Source organism: Chiloscyllium plagiosum, unplaced genomic scaffold (assembly GCF_037043375.1).
Source record: "Chiloscyllium plagiosum isolate Xiang-an unplaced genomic scaffold, Cpla_swu_hap1 HiC_scaffold_1, whole genome shotgun sequence".
In the NCBI taxonomy this organism is placed as follows: domain Eukaryota; kingdom Metazoa; phylum Chordata; class Chondrichthyes; order Orectolobiformes; family Hemiscylliidae; genus Chiloscyllium; species Chiloscyllium plagiosum.
The window spans coordinates 8,438,962-8,460,689 of NW_028270139.1; the positions used below are offsets into that span (position 1 = coordinate 8,438,962).

At 67.2% G+C, this 21,728-nt stretch overlaps 2 protein-coding genes across 3 annotated transcripts in view; one reads left to right on the plus strand and one right to left on the minus strand.

Moving 5' to 3' along the window:
- LOC148152063 (uncharacterized) overlaps positions 1 to 21,168 on the minus strand; it is a 68,621-nt gene extending 47,453 nt beyond the window's left edge. Inside the window, exons 1-4 of the mRNA XM_087998167.1 lie at positions 21,100 to 21,168; positions 19,912 to 20,202; positions 9,121 to 10,071; positions 1,482 to 1,595 (exon numbers count right to left, since the gene is read on the minus strand). Of these exons, the coding sequence (XP_087854293.1) occupies positions 1,482 to 1,595; positions 9,121 to 10,071; positions 19,912 to 20,202; positions 21,100 to 21,168 (1,425 nt within the window). The remainder of the gene's footprint in view (positions 1 to 1,481; positions 1,596 to 9,120; positions 10,072 to 19,911; positions 20,203 to 21,099) is intronic.
- Positions 1 to 21,728, plus strand: part of ttc29 (tetratricopeptide repeat domain 29) — a 573,216-nt gene that overhangs the window by 160,440 nt on the left and 391,048 nt on the right. The window lies entirely within an intron of this gene.

Below are 21,728 nucleotides of genomic sequence, written 5' to 3' on the forward strand. Positions count from 1 at the left end.
CGCTCTTCCTGGACTCGCTTCCCCTTGCGCTGCTCCGGGACTCGCTTCACCTCGTGCTGCTCCGGGACTGACTTGCCCTCACGCTTCTCCGGGACTGACTTCCCCTCTTGCTGCTCCGGGACTCGCTTCACCTCGCGCTGCTCCGGGACTTGCTTCACCTCGCGCTGCTCCGGGACTCGCTTCACCTCGCGCTGCTCCGGGACTCGCTTCACCTCGCGCTGCTCCGGGACTCGCTTCTCCTCGCGCTGCTCCGGGACTCACTTCTCCTCGCGCTGCTCCGGGACTCGCTTCACCTCGCGCTTCTCCGGTACTGACTTCCTCTCATGCTGCTCCGGGACACGCTTCACCTCGCGCTGCTCCGGGACTCGCTTCTCCTCGCGCTGCTCCGGGACTGGCTTCCCCTCGCGCTGCTCCGGAACTCGCTTCTCCTCGCGCTGCACCGGGACTCGCTTCTCCTCGCGCTGCTCCGGGACTCGCTTCTCCTCGCGCTGCTCCGGGACTCGATTCTCCTCGCGCTGCTCCCGGACTGGCTTCCCCTCGCGCTGCTCCGGAACTCGCTTCTCCTCGCGCTGCTCCGGGACTCGCTTCTCCTCGCGCTGCTCCGGGACTCGCTTCTCCTCGCACTGCTCCGGGACTCGCTTCTCCTCGCGCTGCTCCGGGACTCGCTTCCCTTCGCGCTGCTCCGCGACTTGCTTCTCCTCACGCTGCTCCGGGACTTGCTTCACCTCGCGCTGCTCCGGGACTTGCTTCCTTTCGCGCTGCTCCTGGACTGGCTTCCCCTCGCGCTGCTCCGGCACTCGCTTCACCTCGCGCTGCTCCGGGACCAGCTTTCCCTCACACTCCTCCGGGACTCGCTTTCGTTTGCGCTGCTCCGTGACTCGCTTCCCTTCGCGGTGTTCCCGGACTGGCTTCACCTCGCGCTGCTCCGGGACTCGCTTCACCTCGCGCTGCTCCGGGACTCGCTTCACCTCGCGCTGCTCCGGGACTCGCTTCTCCTCGCGCTGCTCCGGGACTCACTTCTCCTCGCGCTGCTCCGGGACTCGCTTCACCTCGCGCTTCTCCGGGACTGACTTCCCCTCATGCTGCTCCGGGACACGCTTCACCTCGCGCTGCTCCGGGACTCGCTTCTCCTCGCGCTGCTCCGGGACTGGCTTCCCCTCGCGCTGCTCCGGAACTCGCTTCTCCTCGCGCTGCACCGGGACTCGCTTCTCCTCGCGCTGCTCCGGGACTCGCTTCTCCTCGCGCTGCTCCGGGACTCGATTCTCCTCGCGCTGCTCCCGGACTGGCTTCCCCTCGCGCTGCTCCGGAACTCGCTTCTCCTCGCGCTGCTCCGGGACTCGCTTCTCCTCGCGCTGCTCCGGGACTCGCTTCTCCTCGCGCTGCTCCGGAACTCGCTTCTCCTCGCGCTGCTCCGGGACTCGCTTCTCCTCGCGCTGCTCCGGGACTCGCTTCTCCTCGCGCTGCTCCGGGACTCGCTTCTCCTCGCGCTGCTCCGGGACTCGCTTCTCCTCATGCTGCTCCGGGACTTGCTTCACCTCGCGCTGCTCCGGGACTTGCTTCCTTTCGCGCTGCTCCTGGACTGGCTTCCCCTCGCGCTGCTCCGGCACTCGCTTCACCTCGCGCTGCTCCGGGACCAGCTTTCCCTCACACTCCTCCGGGACTCGCTTTCGTTTGCGCTGCTCCGTGACTCGCTTCCCTTCGCGGTGTTCCCGGACTGGCTTCTCCTCGCGCTGCTCCGGGACTGGCTTCTCCTCACGCTGCTCCGGGACTGGCTTCACCTCGTGCTGCTCCGGGACTCGCTTCCTTTCACGCTGCTCCGGGACTGGCTTCCCCTCGCCCTCTTCCTGGACTCGCTTCCCCTTGCGCTGCTCCGGGACTCGCTTCACCTCGCGCTGCTCCGGGACTGACTTGCCCTCACGCTTCTACGGGACTGACTTCCCCTCATGCTGCTCCGGGACTCGCTTCACCTCGCGCTGCTCCGGGACTCGCTTCTCCTCGCGCTGCTCCGGGACTCGCTTCTCCTCGCGCTGCTCCGGGACTCACTTCTCCTCGCGCTGCTCCGGAACTGGCTTCCCCTCGCGCTTCTCCGGGAGACGCTTCTCCTCACGCTGCTCCGAGACTGGCTTCACCTCGCGCTGCTCCGGGACTCAATTCACCTCGCGCTGCTCCGGGACACGCTTCTCCTCACGCTGCTCCGGGACTCGCTTCACCTCGCGCTGCTCCGGGACTTGCTTCCTTTCGCGCTGCTCCCGGACTGGCTTCCCCTCGCGCTGCTCCGGCACTCGCTTCACCTCGCGCTTCTCCGGGACCAGCTTTCCCTCACACTGCGCCGGGACTCGCTTTCGTTTGCGCTGCTCCGGGACTCGCTTCCCTTCGCGGTGTTCCCGGACTGGCTTCTCCTCGCGCTGCTCCGGGACTGGCTTCTCCTCACGCTGCTCCGGGACTGGCTTCACCTCGCGCTGCTCCGGGACTCGCTTCCTTTCACGCTGCTCCGGGACTGGCTTCCCCTCGCGCTCTTCCTGGACTCGCTTCCCCTTGCGCTGCTCCGGGACTCGCTTCACCTCGTGCTGCTCCGGGACTGACTTGCCCTCACGCTTCTCCGGGACTGACTTCCCCTCTTGCTGCTCCGGGACTCGCTTCACCTCGCGCTGCTCCGGGACTCGCTTCACCTCGCGCTGCTCCGGGACTCGCTTCTCCTCGCGCTGCTCCGGGACTCGCTTCTCCTCGCGCTGCTCCGGGACTCACTTCTCCTCGCGCTGCTCCGGGACTCGCTTCACCTCGCGCTTCTCCGGTACTGACTTCCCCTCATGCTGCTCCGGGACACGCTTCCCCTCGCGCTGCTCCGGGACTCGCTTCTCCTCGCGCTGCTCCGGGACTCGCTTCTCCTCGCGCTGCTCCGGGACTCGCTTCTCCTCGCGCTGCTCCGGGACTCGCTTCTCCTCGCGCTGCTCCGGAACTCGCTTCTCCTCGCGCTGCACCGGGACTCGCTTCTCCTCGCGCTGCTCCGGGACTCGCTTCTCCTCGCGCTGCTCCGGGACTCGCTTCTCCTCGCGCTGCTCCGGGACTCGCTTCTCCTGGCGCTGCTCCGGGACTCGCTTCTCCTGGCGCTGCTCCGGGACTCGCTTCTCCTCGCGCTGCTCCGGGACTCGATTCACCTCGCGCTGCTCCGGGACACGCTTCTCCTCACGCTGCTCCGGGACTCGCTTCACCTCGCGCTGCTCCGGGACTTGCTTCCTTTCGCGCTGCTCCCGGACTGGCTTCCCCTCGCGCTGCTCCGGAACTCGCTTCTCCTCGCGCTGCTCCGGGACTCGCTTCTCCTCGCGCTGCTCCGGGACTCGCTTCTCCTCGCGCTGCTCCGGGACTCGCTTCTCCTCGCGCTGCTCCGGGACTCGCTTCTCCTCGCGCTGCTCCGGGACTCGCTTCCCTTCGCGCTGCTCCGAGACTTGCTTCTCCTCACGCTGCTCCGGGACTCGCTTCTCCTCGCGCTGCTCCGGGACTTGCTTCCTTTCGCGCTGCTCCTGGACTGGCTTCCCCTCGCGCTGCTCCGGCACTCGCTTCACCTCGCGCTGCTCCGGGACCAGCTTTCCCTCACACTCCTCCGGGACTCGCTTTCGTTTGCGCTGCTCCGTGACTCGCTTCCCTTCGCGGTGTTCCCGGACTGGCTTCTCCTCGCGCTGCTCCGGGACTGGCTTCTCCTCACGCTGCTCCGGGACTGGCTTCACCTCGTGCTGCTCCGGGACTCGCTTTATTTCACGCTGCTCCGGGACTGGCTTCCCCTCGCGCTCTTCCTGGACTCGCTTCCCCTTGCGCTGCTCCGGGACTCGCTTCCCCTCGCGCTGCTCCGGGACTCGCTTCCCCTCGCGCTGCTCCGGGACTGGCTTCTCCTCGCGCTGCTCCGGGACTCACTTCTCCTCGCGCTGCTCCGGGACTCGCTTCCCCTCGCGCTGCTCCGAGACTGGCTTCTCCTCGCGCTGCTCCGGGACTCGCTTCCCCTCGCGCTGCTCCGAGACTGGCTTCTCCTCGCGCTGCTCCGCGACTGTCTTCTCCTCGCGCTGCTCCGGAACTCGCTTCTCCTCGCGCTGCTCCGGGACCTGCTTCTCCTCGCGCTGCTCCGGGACTGGCTTCTCCTCGCGCTGCTCCGGAACTCGCTTCTCCTCGCGCTGCTCCGGAACTCGCTTCTCCTCGCTCTGCTCCGGAACTCGCTTCTCCTCGCGCTGCTCCGGAACTCGCTTCTCCTCGCGCTGCTCCGGAACTCGCTTCTCCTCGCGCTGCTCCGGGACTCGCTTCTCCTCGCGCTGCTCCGGGACTCGCTTCTTCTCGCGCTGCTCCGGGACTCGCTTCTCCTCGCGCTGCTCCGGGACTTGCTTCTCCTCACGCTGCTCCGGGACTTGCTTCTCCTCGCGCTGCTCCGGGACTCGCTTCACCTCGCGCTGCTCCGGGACTCGCTTCTCATCACGCTGCTCCGGGACTGGCTTCACCTCGTGCTGCTCCGGGACTCGCTTCCTTTCACGCTGCTCCGGGACTGGTTTCCCCTCGCGCTCTTCCTGGACTCGCTTCCCCTTGCGCTGCTCCGGGACTCGCTTCACCTCGCGCTGCTCCGGGACTGACTTGCCCTCACGCTTCTCCGGGACTGACTTCCCCTCATGCTGCTCCGGGACTCGCTTCACCTCGCGCTGCTCCGGGACTCGCTTCTCCTCGCGCTGCTCCGGGACTCGCTTCTCCTCGCGCTGCTCCGGGACTCGCTTCTCCTCGCGCTGCTCCGGGACTCAATTCTCCTCGCGGTGCTCCGAGACTGGCTTCACCTCGCGCTGCTCCGGGACTCGCTTCTCCTCGCGCTGCTCCGGGACTGGCTTCCCCTCGCGCTGCTCCGTGACTCGCTTCACCTTGCGCTGCACCGGGACTCGCTTCACCTCGCGCTGCTCCGTGACTCGCTTCTCCTCGCGCTGCTCCGGGTCTGGCTTCTCCTCGCGCTGCTCCGGGACTGGCTTCTCCTCGCGCTGCTCCGGAACTCGCTTCTCCATGCGCTGCTCCGGGACTCGCTTCTCCTCGCGCTGCTCCGGGACTGGCTTCTCCTCGCGCTGCTCCGGAACTCGCTTCTCCTCGCGCTGCTCCTGAACTCGCTTCTCCTCGCGCTGCTCCGGAACTCGCTTCTCCTCGCGCTACTCCGGAGCTCGCTTCTCCTCGCGCTGCTCCGGGACTGGCTTCTCCTCGCGCTGCTCTGGAACTCGCTTCTCCTCGCGCTGCTCCGGGACTCGCTTCTCCTCGCGCTGCTCCGGAACTCGCTTCTCCTCGCGCTGCTCCGGGACTCGCTTCTCCTCGCGCTGCTCCGGAACTCGCTTCTCCTCGCGCTGCTCCGGGACTGGCTTCTCCTCGCGCTGCTCTGGAACTCGCTTCTCCTCGCGCTGCTCCGGGACTTGCTTCTCCTCACGCTGCTCCAGGACTTGCTTCTCCTCACGCTGTTCCGGGACTCGCTTCACCTCGCGCTGCTCCGGGACTCGCTTCCTTTCACGCTGCTCCGGGACTGGCTTCCCCTCGCGCTCTTCCTGGACTCGCTTCCCCTTGCGCTGCTCTGGGACTCGCTTCACCTCGCGCTGCTCCGGGACTCGCTTCTCCTCGCGCATCCGGGACTCACTTCTCCTCACGCTGCTCCGGGACTTGCTTCTCATCACGCTGCTCCGGGACTGGCTTCACCTCGTGCTGCTCCGGGACTCGCTTCCTTTCACGCTGCTCCGGGACTGGCTTCCCCTCGCGCTCTTCCTGGACTCGCATCCCCTCGCGCTGCTCCGGGACACGCTTCTCCTCGCGCTGCTCTGGGACTCACTTCACCTCGCGCTGCTCCGGGACTGGCTTCCCCTCGCGCTGCTCCGGGACTCGCTTCACCTCGCGCTTCTCCGGGACTGACTTCCCCTCATGCTGCTCCGGGACACGCTTCACCTCGCGCTGCTCCGGGACTCGCTTCTCCTCGCGCTGCTCCGGGACTCACTTCTCCTCGCGCTGCTCCGGACCTCGCTTCTCCTCGCGCTGCTCCGGAACTCGCTTCTCCTCGCGCTGCTCCGGGACTCGCTACTCCTCGCGCTGCTCCGGGACTCGCTTCTCCTCGCGCTGCTCCGGGACTCCCTTCTCCTCACGCTGCTCCGGGAGTTGCTTCTCCTCACGCTGCTCCGGGACTTGCTTCTCCTCGCGCTGCTCCGGGACTCGCTTCACCTCGCGCTGCTCCGGGACTCGCTTCTCAGCACGCTGCTCCGGGACTGGCTTCACCTCATGCTGCTCCGGGACTCGCTTCCTTTCACGTTGCTCCGGGACTGGCTTCCCCTCGCGCTCTTCCTGGACTCGCTTCCCATTGCGCTGCTCCGGGACTCGCTTCACCTCGCGCTGCTCCGGGACTGACTTGCCCTCACGCTTCTCCGGGACTGACTTCCCCCCATGCTGCTCCGGGACTCGCTTCACCTCGCGCTGCTCCGGGACTCGCTTCACCTCGCGCTGCTCCGGGACTTGCTTCTCCTCGCGCTGTTCCGGGACTCGCTTCTCCTCGCGCTGTTCCGTGACTCGCTTCCCGTCGGGCTGCTCCGGGACTCGCTTCACGTTGCGCTGCTCCGGGACTCGCTTCACGTTGCGCTGCTCCGGGACCCGCTTCACCTTGCGCTTTTCCGGGACACGCTTCCTCTCATGCTGCTCCGGGACTCGCTTCCTCTCATGCTGCTCCGGGACTCGCTTCTCCTCACGCTGCTCCGGGACTCGCTTCACCTCGCGCTGCTCCGGGACTCGCTTCTCCTCGCGCTGCTCCGGGACTCGCTTCTCCTCGCGCTGCTCCGGGACTCGCTTCTCCTCGCGCTGCTCCGGGACTCGCTTCTCCTCGCGCTGCTCCGGGACTGACTTCCCCTCATGCTGCTCCGGGACTGGCTTCACCTCGCGCTGCTCCGGGACTCGCTTCTCCTCGCGCTGCTCCGGGACTCACTTCTCCTCGCGCTGCTCCGGGACTCACTTCTCCTCGCGCTGCTCCAAGACTGGCTTCACCTCGCGCTGCTCCGGGCCTCGCTTCTCCTCGCGCTGCTCTGGGACTGGCTTCCCCTCGCGCTGCTCCGTGACTCGCTTCACCTTGCGCTGCTCCGGGACTCGCTTCACCTCGCGCTGCTCCGTGACTCACTTCTCCTCGCGCTGCTCCGGGTCTGGCTTCTCCTCGCGCTGCTCCGTGACTCGCTTCCCCTCGGGCTGCTCCGGGACTCGCTTCTCCTCGCGCTGCTCCGGGACTGGCTTCACCTCGCACTGCTCCGGGACTGGCTTCACCTCGCACTGCTCCGGGACTGGCTTCACCTCGCACTGCTCCGGGACTGGCTTCACCTCACGCTGCTCTGAGACTCACTTCCCTTCGTGCTGCTCCGGGACACGCTTCTCCTCGCGCTGCTCCGGGACTGGCTTCCCCTCGCGCTTCTCCGGGAGACGCTTCTCCTCACGCTGCTCCGAGCCTGGCTTCACCTCGCGCTGCTCCGGGACTGGCTTCTCCTCGCGCTGCTCCGGGACTGGCTTCCCCTCGCGCTTCTCCGGGAGACGCTTCTCCTCGCGCTGCTCCGAGACTCAATTCACCTCGCGCTGCTCCGGGACACGCTTCTCCTCATGCTGCTCCGGGACTCGCTTCACCTCGCGCTGCTCCGGGACTTGCTTCCTTTCGCGCTGCTCCCGGACTGGCTTCCCCTCGCGCTGCTCCGGCACTCGCTTCACCTCGCGCTGCTCCGGGACCAGCTTTCCCTCACACTGCTCCGGGACTCGCTTTCGTTTGCGCTGCTCCGGGACTCGCTTCCCTTCGCGGTGTTCCCGGACTGGCTTCTCCTCGCGCTGCTCCGGGACTGGCTTCTCCTCACGCTGCTCCGGGACTGGCTTCACCTCGCGCTGCTCCGGGACTCGCTTCCTTTCACGGTGCTCCGGGACTGGCTTCCCCTCGCGCTCTTCCTGGACTCGCTTCCCCTTGCGCTGCTCCGGGACTCGCTTCACCTCGCGCTGCTCCGGGACTGACTTGCCCTCACGCTTCTCCGGGACTGACTTCCCCTCATGCTGCTCCGGGACTGGCTTCACCTTGCGCTGCTCCGGGACTCGCTTCTCCTCGCGCTGCTCCGGGACTCACTTCTCCTCGCGTTGCTCCGTGACTCGCTTCCCGTCGGGCTGCTCCGGGACTCGCTTCACGTCGCGCTGCTCCGGGACTGACTTGCCCTCACGCTTCTCCGGGACTGACTTCCCCTCATGCTGCTCCGGGACTCGCTTCACCTCGCGCTGCTCCGGGACTCGCTTCTCCTCGCGCTGCTCCGGGACTCGCTTCTCCTCGCGCTGCTCCGGGACTCGCTTCTCCTCGCGCTGCTCCGAGACTGGCTTCACTTCGCGCTGCTCCGGGACTCGCTTCTCCTCGCGCTGCTCTGGGACTGGCTTCCCCTCGCGCTGCTCCGTGACTCGCTTCACCTTGCGCTGCACCGGGACTCGCTTCACCTCGCGCTGCTCCGTGACTCGCTTCTCCTCGCGCTGCTCCGGGTCTGGCTTCTCCTCGCGCTGCTCCGGGACTGGCTTCTCCTCGCGCTGCTCCGGAACTCGCTTCTCCTCGCGCTGCTCCGGGACCTGCTTCTCCTCGCGCTGCTCCGGGACTGGCTTCTCCTCGCGCTGCTCCGGAACTCGCTTCTCCTCGCGCTGCTCCGGAACTCGCTTCTCCTCGCGCTGCTCCGGAACTCGCTTCTCCTCGCGCTGCTCCGGAACTCGCTTCTCCTCGCGCTGCTCCGGGACCTGCTTCTCCTCGCGCTGCTCCGGAACTCGCTTCTCCTCGCGCTGCTCCGGGACTGGCTTCCCGTCGGGCTGCTCCGGGACTCGCTTCACGTCGCGCTGCTCCGGGACTGACTTGCCCTCACGCTTCTCCGGGACTGACTTCCCCTCATGCTGCTCCGGGACTCGCTTCACCTCGCGCTGCTCCGGGACTCGCTTCTCCTCGCGCTGCTCCGGGACTCGCTTCTCCTCGCGCTGCTCCGGGACTCGCTTCTCCTCGCGCTGCTCCGAGACTGGCTTCACTTCGCGCTGCTCCGGGACTCGCTTCTCCTCGCGCTGCTCTGGGACTGGCTTCCCCTCGCGCTGCTCCGTGACTCGCTTCACCTTGCGCTGCACCGGGACTCGCTTCACCTCGCGCTGCTCCGTGACTCGCTTCTCCTCGCGCTGCTCCGGGTCTGGCTTCTCCTCGCGCTGCTCCGGGACTGGCTTCTCCTCGCGCTGCTCCGGAACTCGCTTCTCCTCGCGCTGCTCCGGGACCTGCTTCTCCTCGCGCTGCTCCGGGACTGGCTTCTCCTCGCGCTGCTCCGGAACTCGCTTCTCCTCGCGCTGCTCCGGAACTCGCTTCTCCTCGCGCTGCTCCGGAACTCGCTTCTCCTCGCGCTGCTCCGGAACTCGCTTCTCCTCGCGCTGCTCCGGGACCTGCTTCTCCTCGCGCTGCTCCGGAACTCGCTTCTCCTCGCGCTGCTCCGGGACTGGCTTCTCCTCGCGCTGCTCTGGAACTCGCTTCTCCTCGCGCTGCTCCGGGACCTGCTTCTCCTCGCGCTGCTCCGGGACTCGCTTCTCCTCGCGCTGCTCCGGGACTCGCTTCTCCTCGCGCTGCTCCGGGACTCGCTTCTCCTCGCGGTGCTCCGGAACTCGCTTCTCTTCGCGCTGCTCCGGAACTGGCTTCTCCTCGCGCTGCTCTGGAACTCGCTTCTCCTCGCGCTGCTCCGGGACTCGCTTCACCTCGCGCTGCTCCGGGACTTGCTTCTCCTCGCGCTGCTCCGGGACTGGCTTCTCCTCGCGCTGCTCCGGAACTCGCTTCTCCTCTCGCTGCTCCGGGACTTGCTTCTCCTCACGCTGCTCCGGGACTTGCTTCTCCTCATGCTGCTCCGGGACTTGCTTCTCCTCACGCTGCTCCGGGACTCGCTTCACCTCGCGCTGCTCCGGGACTCGCTTCTCATCACGCTGCTCCGGGACTGGCTTCACCTCGCGCTGCTCCGGGACTCGCTTCCTTTCACGCTGCTCCGGGACTGGCTTCCCCTCGCCCTCTTCCTGGACTCGCTTCCCCTTGCGCTGCTCTGGGACTCGCTTCACCTCGCGCTGCTCCGGGACTCGCTTCTCCTCGCGCTGCTCCGGGACTCACTTCACCTCGCGCTGCTCCGGGACTGGCTTCCCCTCGCGCTTCTCCGGGACTGACTTCCCCTCATGCTGCTCCGGGACACGCTTCACCTTGCGCTGCTCCGGGACTCGCTTCTCCTCGCGCTGCTCCGGGACTCGCTTCTCCTCGCGCTGCTCCGGAACTGGCTTCTCCTCGCGCTGCTCCGGAACTCGCTTCTCCTCGCGCTGCTCCGGGACTCGCTTCTCCTCGCGCTGCTCCGGGACTCGCTTCTTCTCGCGCTGCTCCGGGACTCGCTTCTCCTCGCGCTGCTCCGGGACTTGCTTCTCCTCACGCTGCTCCGGGACTTGCTTCTCCTCGCGCTGCTCCGGGACTCGCTTCACCTCGCGCTGCTCCGGGACTCGCTTCTCAGCACGCTGCTCCGGGACTGGCTTCACCTCATGCTGCTCCGGGACTCGCTTCCTTTCACGCTGCTCCGGGACTGGCTTCCCCTCGCGCTCTTCCTGGACTCGCTTCCCCTTGCGCTGCTCCGGGACTCGCTTCACCTCGCACTTCTCCGGGACTCGATTCTCCTCGAGCTTCTCCGGGACACGCTTCCCCTCGCGCTGCTCTGGGACTCGCTTCTCCTCGCGCTGCTCCGGGTCTGGCTTCCCCTCGGGCTGCTCCGTGACTCGCTTCTCCTGGCGCTGCTCCGGGACTGGCTTCACCTTGCACTGCTCCGGGACTGGCTTCACCTCGCACTGCTCCGGGACACGCTTCACCTCACGCTGCTCTGAGACTCACTTCCCTTCGTGCTGCTCCGGGACACGCTTCTCCTCGCGCTGCTCCGGGACTGGCTTCCCCTCGCGCTTCTCCGGGAGACGCTTCTCCTCACGCTGCTCCGAGACTGGCTTCACCTAGCGCTGCTCCGGGACTCAATTCACCTCGCGCTGCTCCGGGACACGCTTCTCCTCATGCTGCTCCGGGACTCGCTTCACCTCTCGCTGCTCCGGGACTCGCTTCCTTTTGCGCTGCTCCCGGACTGGCTTCCCCTCGCGCTGCTCCGGCACTCGCTTCACCTCGCGCTGCTCCGGGACCAGCTTTCCCTCACACTGCTCCGGGACTCGCTTTCGTTTGCGCTGCTCCGGGACTCGCTTCCCTTCGCGGTGTTCCCGGACTGGCTTCTCCTCGCGCTGCTCCGGGACTGGCTTCTCCTCACGCTGCTCCGGGACTGGCTTCAGCTCGCGCTTCTCCGGGACTCGCTTCCTTTCACGCTGCTCCGGGACTGGCTTCCCCTCGCGCTCTTCCTGGACTCGCTTCCCCTTGCGCTGCTCCGGGACTCGCTTCACCTCGCGCTGCTCCGGGACTGACTTGCCCTCACGCTTCTCCGGGACTGACTTCCCCTCATGCTGCTCCGGGACTCGCTTCCTTTCACGCTGCTCCGGGACTGGCTTCCCCTCGCGCTGCTCCGGGACTCACTTCTCCTCGCGCTGCTCCGGGACTGGCTTCCCCTCGCGCTGCTCCGGGACTCGCTTCACCTCGCGCTTCTCCGGGACTGACTTCCCCTCATGCTGCTCCGGGACTCGCTTCACCTCGCGCTTCTCCGGGACTGACTTCCCCTCGCGCTGCTCCGGGACTGGCTTCCCCTCGCGCTGCTCCGGGACTCACTTCTCCTCGCGCTTCTCCGGGACTGACTTCCCCTCATGCTGCTCCGGGACTCGCTTCACCTCGCGCTGCTCCGGGACTCGCTTCACCTCGCGCTGCTCCGGGACTCGCTTCTCCTCGCGCTGCTCCGGGACTCGCTTCCTTTCACGCTGCTCCGGGACTGGCTTCCCCTCGCGCTCTTCCTGGACTCGCTTCCCCTTGCGCTGCTCCGGGACTCGCTTCACCTCGCACTTCTCCGGGACTCGATTCTCCTCGAGCTTCTCCGGGACACGCTTCCCCTCGCGCTGCTCTGGGACTCGCTTCTCCTCGCGCTGCTCCGGGTCTGGCTTCCCCTCGGGCTGCTCCGTGACTCGCTTCTCCTGGCGCTGCTCCGGGACTGGCTTCACCTTGCACTGCTCCGGGACTGGCTTCACCTCGCACTGCTCCGGGACACGCTTCACCTCACGCTGCTCTGAGACTCACTTCCCTTCGTGCTGCTCCGGGACACGCTTCTCCTCGCGCTGCTCCGGGACTGGCTTCCCCTCGCGCTTCTCCGGGAGACGCTTCTCCTCACGCTGCTCCGAGACTGGCTTCACCTAGCGCTGCTCCGGGACTCAATTCACCTCGCGCTGCTCCGGGACACGCTTCTCCTCATGCTGCTCCGGGACTCGCTTCACCTCTCGCTGCTCCGGGACTCGCTTCTCAGCACGCTGCTCCGGGACTGGCTTCACCTCATGCTGCTCCGGGACTCGCTTCCTTTCACGCTGCTCCGGGACTGGCTTCCCCTCGCGCTCTTCCTGGACTCGCTTCCCCTTGCGCTGCTCCGGGACTCGCTTCACCTCGCACTTCTCCGGGACTCGATTCTCCTCGAGCTTCTCCGGGACACGCTTCCCCTCGCGCTGCTCTGGGACTCGCTTCTCCTCGCGCTGCTCCGGGTCTGGCTTACCCTCGGGCTGCTCCGTGACTCGCTTCTCCTGGCGCTGCTCCGGGACTGGCTTCACCTTGCACTGCTCCGGGACTGGCTTCACCTCGCACTGCTCCGGGACACGCTTCACCTCACGCTGCTCTGAGACTCACTTCCCTTCGTGCTGCTCCGGGACACGCTTCTCCTCGCGCTGCTCCGGGACTGGCTTCCCCTCGCGCTTCTCCGGGAGACGCTTCTCCTCACGCTGCTCCGAGACTGGCTTCACCTAGCGCTGCTCCGGGACTCAATTCACCTCGCGCTGCTCCGGGACACGCTTCTCCTCATGCTGCTCCGGGACTCGCTTCACCTCTCGCTGCTCCGGGACTCGCTTCCTTTTGCGCTGCTCCCGGACTGGCTTCCCCTCGCGCTGCTCCGGCACTCGCTTCACCTCGCGCTGCTCCGGGACCAGCTTTCCCTCACACTGCTCCGGGACTCGCTTTCGTTTGCGCTGCTCCGGGACTCGCTTCCCTTCGCGGTGTTCCCGGACTGGCTTCTCCTCGCGCTGCTCCGGGACTGGCTTCTCCTCACGCTGCTCCGGGACTGGCTTCAGCTCGCGCTTCTCCGGGACTCGCTTCCTTTCACGCTGCTCCGGGACTGGCTTCCCCTCGCGCTCTTCCTGGACTCGCTTCCCCTTGCGCTGCTCCGGGACTCGCTTCACCTCGCGCTGCTCCGGGACTGACTTGCCCTCACGCTTCTCCGGGACTGACTTCCCCTCATGCTGCTCCGGGACTCGCTTCCTTTCACGCTGCTCCGGGACTGGCTTCCCCTCGCGCTGCTCCGGGACTCACTTCTCCTCGCGCTGCTCCGGGACTGGCTTCCCCTCGCGCTGCTCCGGGACTCGCTTCACCTCGCGCTTCTCCGGGACTGACTTCCCCTCATGCTGCTCCGGGACTCGCTTCACCTCGCGCTTCTCCGGGACTGACTTCCCCTCGCGCTGCTCCGGGACTGGCTTCCCCTCGCGCTGCTCCGGGACTCACTTCTCCTCGCGCTTCTCCGGGACTGACTTCCCCTCATGCTGCTCCGGGACTCGCTTCACCTCGCGCTGCTCCGGGACTCGCTTCACCTCGCGCTGCTCCGGGACTCGCTTCTCCTCGCGCTGCTCCGGGACTCGCTTCTCCTCGCGCTGCTCCGGGACTCGCTTCACCTTGCGCTTCTCCGGGACTGACTTCCCCTCATGCTGCTCCGGGACGCGCTTCACCTCGCGCTGCTCCGGGACTCGCTTCTCCTCGCGCTGCTCCGGGACCTTTCGCGCTGCTCCCGGACTGTCTTCCCCTCGCGCTGTTCCGGCACTCGCTTCACCTCGCGCTGCTCCGGGACCAGCTTTCCCTCACACTGCTCCGGGACTCGCTTTCGTTTGCGCTGCTCCGGGACTCGCTTCCCTTCGCGGTGTTCCCGGACTGGCTTCTCCTCGCGCTGCTCCGGGACTGGCTTCTCCTCACGCTGCTCCGGGACTGGCTTCACCTCGCGCTGCTCCGGGACTCGCTTCCTTTCACGCTGCTCCGGGACTGGCTTCCCCTCGCGCTCTTCCTGGACTCGCTTCCCCTTGCGCTGCTCCGGGACTCGCTTCCCCTTGCGCTGCTCCGGGACTCACTTCACCTCACGCTTCTCCGGGACTGACTTCCCCTCATGCTGCTCCGGGACTCGCTTCACCTCGCGCTGCTCCGGGACTCGCTTCTCCTCGCGCTGCTCCGGGACTCACTTCTCCTCGCGCTGCTCCGGGACTCGCTTCACCTCGCGCTTCTCCGGGACTGACTTCCCCTCATGCTGCTCCGGGACTCGCTTCTCCTCGCGCTGCTCCGGGACTCGCTTCTCCTCGCGCTGCTCCGGGACTCGCTTCTCCTCGCGCTGCTCCGGGACTCGCTTCTCCTCGCGCTGCTCCGGGACTCGCTTCTCCTCGCGCTGCTCCGAGACTCGCTTCTCCTCGCGCTGCTCCGGGACTCGCTTCTCCTCGCGCTGCTCCGGGACTCGCTTCACCTCGCGCTTCTCCGGGACTGACTTCCCCTCATGCTGCTCCGGGACACGCTTCACCTCGCGCTGCTCCGGGACACGCTTCTCCTCGCGCTGCTCCGGGACTCGCTTCTCCTCGCGCTGCTCCGGGACTCGCTTCTCCTCGCGCTGCTCCGGGACTCGCTTCTCCTCGCGCTGCTCCGGAACTCGCTTCTCCTCGCGCTGCTCCGGGACTCGCTTCTCCTCGCGCTGCTCCGGGACTCGCTTCTCCTCGCGCTGCTCCGGGAATCGCTTCTCCTCGCGCTGCTCCGGGAATCGCTTCTCCTCGCGCTGCTCCGGGACTCGCTTCTCCTCGCGCTGCTCCGGGACTCGCTTCCCTTCGCGCTGCTCCTGGACTGGCTTCTCCTCACGCTGCTCCGGGACTCGCTTCTCCTCGCGCTGCTCCGGGACTCGCTTCTCCTCGCGCTGCTCCGGGACACGCTTCTCCTCGCGCTGCTCCGGCACTCGCTTCACCTCGCGCTGCTCCGGGACTTGCTTCCTTTCGCGCTGCTCCTGGACTGGCTTCCCCTCGCGCTGCTCCGGCACTCGCTTCACCTCGCGCTGCTCCGGGTCCAGCTTTCCCTCACACTCCTCCGGGACTCGCTTTCGTTTGCGTTGCTCCGGGACTCGCTTCCCTTCGCGGTGTTCCCGGACTGGCTTCTCCTCGCGCTGCTTCGGGAGACGCTTCTCCTCGCGCTGCTCCGGGACTCGCTTCACCTCGCGCTTCTCCGGGACTGACTTCCCCTCATGCTGCTCCGGGACACGCTTCACCTCGCGCTGCTCCGGGACTCGCTTCTCCTCGCGCTGCTCCGGGACCTTTCGCGCTGCTCCCGGACTGGCTTCCCCTCGCGCTGTTCCGACACTCGCTTCTCCTCGCGCTGCTCCGGGACCTTTCGCGCTGCTCCCGGACTGGCTTCTCCTCGCGCTGCTCCGGGACTGGCTTCTCCTCACGCTGCTCCGGGACTGGCTTCACCTCGTGCTGCTCCGGGACTCGCTTCCTTTCACGCTGCTCCGGGACTGGCTTTCCCTCGCGCTCTTCCTGGACTCGCTTCCCCTTGCGCTGCTCCGGGACTGACTTGCCCTCACGCTTCTCCGGGACTGACTTCCCCTCATGCTGCTCCGGGACTCGCTTCACCTCGCGCTGCTCCGGGACTGGCTTCACCTCGCGCTGCTCCGGGACACGCTTCTCCTCGCGCTGCTCCGGGACTCGCTTCTCCTCGCGCTGCTCCGGGACTCGCTTCTCCTCGCGCTGCTCCGGGACTCGCTTCTCCTCGCGCTGCTCCGGAACTCGCTTCTCCTCGCGCTGCTCCGTGACTCGCTTCTCCTCGCGCTGCTCCGGGACTCGCTTCTCCTCGCGCTGCTCCGGGAATCGCTTCTCCTCGCGCTGCTCCGGGACTCGCTTCTCCTCGCGCTGCTCCGGGACTCGCTTCCCTTCGCGCTGCTCCTGGACTGGCTTCTCCTCACGCTGCTCCGGGACTCGCTTCTCCTCGCGCTGCTCCGGGACTCGCTTCTCCTCGCGCTGCTCCGGGACACGCTTCTCCTCGCGCTGCTCCGGCACTCGCTTCACCTCGCGCTGCTCCGGGACTTGCTTCCTTTCGCGCTGCTCCTGGACTGGCTTCCCCTCGCGCTGCTCCGGCACTCGCTTCACCTCGCGCTGCTCCGGGTCCAGCTTTCCCTCACACTCCTCCGGGACTCGCTTTCGTTTGCGTTGCTCCGGGACTCGCTTCCCTTCGCGGTGTTCCCGGACTGGCTTCTCCTCGCGCTGCTTCGGGAGACGCTTCTCCTCGCGCTGCTCCGGGACTCGCTTCACCTCGCGCTTCTCCGGGACTGACTTCCCCTCATGCTGCTCCGGGACACGCTTCACCTCGCGCTGCTCCGGGACTCGCTTCTCCTCGCGCTGCTCCGGGACCTTTCGCGCTGCTCCCGGACTGGCTTCCCCTCGCGCTGTTCCGACACTCGCTTCTCCTCGCGCTGCTCCGGGACCTTTCGCGCTGCTCCCGGACTGGCTTCTCCTCGCGCTGCTCCGGGACTGGCTTCTCCTCACGCTGCTCCGGGACTGGCTTCACCTCGTGCTGCTCCGGGACTCGCTTCCTTTCACGCTGCTCCGGGACTGGCTTTCCCTCGCGCTCTTCCTGGACTCGCTTCCCCTTGCGCTGCTCCGGGACTGACTTGCCCTCACGCTTCTCCGGGACTGACTTCCCCTCATGCTGCTCCGGGACTCGCTTCACCTCGCGCTGCTCCGGGACTGGCTTCACCTCGCGCTGCTCCGGGACTGGCTTCACCTCGCGCTGCTCCGGGACTGGCTTCACCTCGCGCTGCTCCGGGACTGGCTTCCCTTCACGCTTCTCCGGAACTGGCTTCTCCTCACGCTGCTCCGGGACTGGCTTCCCTTTGCGCTTCTCCGGGACTGGCTTCCCTTCGCGCTGCTCCGGGACTGGCTTCCCTTCACGCTTCTCCGGGACTGACTTCCCCTCATGCTGCTCCGGGACACGCCTCACCTCGTGCTGCTCCTGGACTGGCTTCACCTCGCGCTGCTCCGGGACTCGCTTCTCCTCGCGCTGCACCGGGACTGGCTTCCCTTCACGCTTCTCCGGGACTGGCTTCTCCTCGCGCTGCTCCGGGACTCGCTTCCCTTCACGCTTCTCCGGGACTGGCTTCTCCTCACGCTGCTCCGAGACTCGCTTCACCTCGCGCTGCTCCGGGACTGGCTTCACCTCGCGCTGCTCCGGGACTGGCTTCACCTCGCGCTGCTCCGGGACTGGCTTCCCTTCACGCTTCTCCGGAACTGGCTTCTCCTCGCGCTGCTCCGGGACTGGCTTCCCCTCACACTTCTCCGGGACTCGCTTCCCCTCGCGCTGCTCCGGGACTGGCTTCCCTTCGCTCTTCTCTGGGTCTCGATTCCCGTCGCGCTGCTCCGGGACTCGCTTCATCTCGCGCTTCTCCGGGACTGACTTCCCCTCATGCTGCTCCGGGACTGGCTTCCCCTCGCGCTGCTCCGGGACACGCTTCCCTTCGCGCTGCTCCGAGACTCGCTTCACCTCACGCTTCTCCGGGACTGGATTCTGTTCGCGCTGCTTCGGCACTCGCTTATCCTTGCGCTGCTCTGGGACTGGCTTCCCTTCGCGCTGCTCCGAGACTGGCTTCCCTTCGCGCTTCTCCGGGACTCACTTCCCCTCGCGCTGCTCCGAGACTGGCTTCCCTTCGCGCTGCTCCGGGACTGGCTTCCCTTCGCGCTTCTCCAAGACTGGCTTCCCCTCGCGCTTCTACGGGACTGGATTCCCCTCGCGCTGCTTCGGGACTCGCTTCTCCTCGTGCTGCTCCGGGACTCGCTTCCCTTCGCGCTGCTCCGAGACTCGCTTCCCCTCGGGCTGCACTGGGACTGGCTTCCCCTCGCGCTGCTCCGGGACTGGCTTCCCCTCGCGCTGCTCTGAGAATCGCTTCCCCTCGCGCTGCTCCGGGGCTCGCTTCACCTCGCACTGCTCCGGGACTCGCTTCCTCTAGCGCTGCTCTGGGACTGGCTTCCCCTCGCGCTGCTCTGAGAATCGCTTCACCTCGCGCTGCTCCAGGACTGACTTCCCCTCGCGCTGCTCCGGTACTCACTTCTCCTCACGCTGCTCCGGGACTGGCTTCCCCTCGCGCTGCACCGAGAATCGCTTAGCCTCGCACTGCTCCGGGACTGACTTCCCCTCGGGCTTCTCTGGGACTGGCTTCTCCTCGCGCTGCTCCGGGACTGGCTTCCCCTCGCGCTGCTTCGGAACTCGCTTCCCTTCCCGCTGCTCCGGGGCTCGCTTCCCCTAGGTTTTATCCGGGACTCACTTCCCCTCGCGCTGCTCCGGGACTCACTTCCCCTTGCGCTGCTCTGGGACTCGCTTCCCCTCGCGCTGCTCCGGGACTGGCTTCCCCTTGTGCTGCTCTGGGACTCACTTCCCCTTGCAGTGCTCTGGGACTGGCTTCCCTTCGCGCTGCTCCGGGACTCGCTTCCCTTCCCGCTGCTCCGGGACTCACTTCCCCTTGGTCTTATCCGGGACTCGCTTCCCCTCGCGCTGCTCCGGGACTCGCTTCTCCTCATGCTGCTCCGGGGCTGGCTTCCCCTCGCGCTGCTCCGGGACTGGCTTCTCCTCGCACTGCTCGGACTCGCTTCCCTTCGCGCTGCTCTGAGACTCGCATCACCTCACGCTGCTCCAGGACTGGCTTCCCTTCGCGCTGCTCCGGGACTGGCTTCCCTTCGCGCTTCTGCGGGACTGGCTTCCCTTCGCGCTTCTGCGGGACTGGCTTCCCTTCGGGCTTCTCCGGAACTCGCTTCTCCTCGAGCTGCTCCGGGACTCGCTTCCCCTCGTGCTGCTCCGGGACTCGCTTCCCCTCGTGCTGCTCCGGGACTCACTTCCCCTCGTGCTGCTCCGGGACTCGCTTCCCCTCGGGCTGCACCGGCACTCGCTTCCCCTCGGGCTGCACCGGGACTGGCTTCCAATCGCGCTGCTCCGGGACTGGCAACCCCTCGCGCTTCTCCGGGACTGGCTTCCCCTCGCGCTTCTCCGGGACTGGCTTCCCCTCGCGCTGCTCCGGGACTGGCTTCCCCTCGTGCTGCTCCGGGACTGGCTTCCCCTCGCGCTGTTCCAGGACTCGCTTCCCTTCGCGCTTCTCCAGGACTGGTCTCCCCTTGCGCTTCTCTGGGACTCGCTTCCCTTCGCGCTTCTCCGGGATTGGCTTCCCTTCGTGCTGCTGCGGGACTGACTTCCCCTCGGGCTTCTCTGGGACTGGTTTCCCCTCGCGCTGCTCCGGGACTGGCTTCCCCTCGCGCTGCTCTGGGTCTCGCTTCCCCTCGCGCTGTTCCAGGACTCGTTTCCCTTCGTGCTTCTCCAGGACTGGTCTCCCCTTTACGCTTCTCCGGGACTGGCTTCCCTTCGCGCTTCTCCGGGACTGATTTCTCCTCGCGCTTCTCCGGGACTGGCTTCCCTTTGCGCTTCTCCGGGACTGGCTTCCCTTTGCGCTTCTCCGGGACTGGCTTCCCTTCGTGCTGCTGCGGGACTCGCTTGCCCTTGCACTGCTCCGGGACTGGTTTCTCCTCCTGCTGCTCCCGCACTCGCTTCGCTTCCCGCTGCTCCGGGTCTCGCTTCCCCTCGGGCTTATCCGGGACTCAGTTCCCCTCACGCTTCTCCGGGACTCGCTTCTCCTCGCGCTGTTCCGGGACTCGCTACCCTTCGCGCTGCTCCGAGACTCGCTTCACCTCTCGCTGCTCCGGGACTGGATTCCGTTCGCGCTGCTCAGGGACACGCTTCTCCTCACGCTTCTCCGGGACTCGCTTCTCGTCATGCTGCTCCGGGACTGTCTTCTCTTCGCGCTGCTCAGGGACACGCTTCTCCGGGACTGGATTCCGTTCGCGCTGCTCAGGGACACGCTTCTCCTCACGCTTCTCCGGGACTCGCTTCACCTCACGCTGCTCCGGGACTGGATTCCGTTCGCGCTGCTCAGGGACACGCTTCTCCTCACGCTTCTCTGGGACTCGCTTCTCCTCACGCTGCTCCGGGACTGGCTTCTCTTCGCGCTGCTCCAGGACACGCTTCTCCTCACGCTTCTCCTCACGCTTCTCCGAGACTCGCTTCCCCTCACGCTGCTCCGGGACTGGCTTCTCCTCGCGCTGCTCCGGAACTCGCTTCCCTTCCCACTGCTCCGGGGCTCGCTTCCCCTCGGGCTTATCCGGGACTCACTTCCCCTCGAGCTGCTCTGGGACTCGCTTCACCTCGCGCTGCTCCGGGACTCACTTCCCCTCGCGCTGCTCCGGGACTGGCTTCCCTTCGCGCTGCTCCGGGACTGGCTTCCCTTCGCGCTTCTCCAAGACTGGCTTCCCCTCGCGCTTCTACGGGACTGGCTTCCCCTCGCGCTGCTTCGGGACTCGCTTCTCCTCGCGCTGCTCCGGGACTCGCTTCCCTTTGCGCTGCTCCGAGACTCGCTTCACCTCACGCTGCTCCGGGACTGGATTCCGTTCACGCTGCTTCGGCCCTCGCTTCTCCTCGCGCTGCTCCGGGACTGGCTTCTCCTCGCGCTGCTCCGGAACTCGCTTCCCTTCCCACTGCTCCGGGGCTCGCTTCCCCTCGGGCTTATCCGGGACTCACTTCCCCTCGAGCTGCTCCGGGACTCACTTCCCCTCGAGCTGCTCTGGGACTCGCTTCACCTCGCGCTGCTCCGGGACTCACTTCCCCTCGCGCTGCTCCGGGACTGGCTTCCCTTCGCGCTGCTCCGGGACTGGCTTCCCTTCGCGCTGCTCCGGGACTGGCTTCCCTTCGCGCTTCTCCAAGACTGGCTTCCCCTCGCGCTTCTACGGGACTGGCTTCCCCTCGCGCTGCTTCGGGACTCGCTTCTCCTCGCGCTGCTCCGGGACTCGCTTCCCTTTGCGCTGCTCCGAGACTCGCTTCACCTCACGCTGCTCCGGGACTGGATTCCGTTCACGCTGCTTCGGCCCTCGCTTCTCCTCGCGCTGCTCCATGACTCGCTTCTCCTCGCGCTGCTCCGGGACTCGCTTCCCCCCCGCGCTGCTCCGAGACTCGCTTCACCTCACGCTGCTCCGGGACTGGATTCCGTTCACGCTGCTTCGGCCCTCGCTTCTCCTCGCGCTGCTCCGGGACTGGCTTCACCTCGCGCTGCTCCATGACTCGCTTCATCTCGCGCTGCTCCGGGACTGGCTTCCCCCCGCGCTGCTCCATGACTCGCTTCTCCTCGCGCTGCTCCGGGACTCGCTTCCCCCCCGCGCTGCTCCGGGACTCGCTTCCCCCCCGCGCTGCTCCGTGACTCGCTTCACCTCGCGCTGCTCCGGGACTGGCTTCCCCTTGCGCTGCTCTGGGTCTCGCTTTACCTCGCGCTGCTCCGAGACTGGCTTCCCCTCGCGCTTCTCCAGGACTGGCTTCCCCTCGCGCTTCTCCAGGACTGGCTTCCCCTCGCGCTTCTCCGGGACTGGCTTCCCCTTGCGCTTCTCCGGGACTCGTTTCCCCCCGCGCTGCTCCGTGACTCGCTTCCCCCGCGCTGCTCCGTGACTCGCTTCCCCTCGCG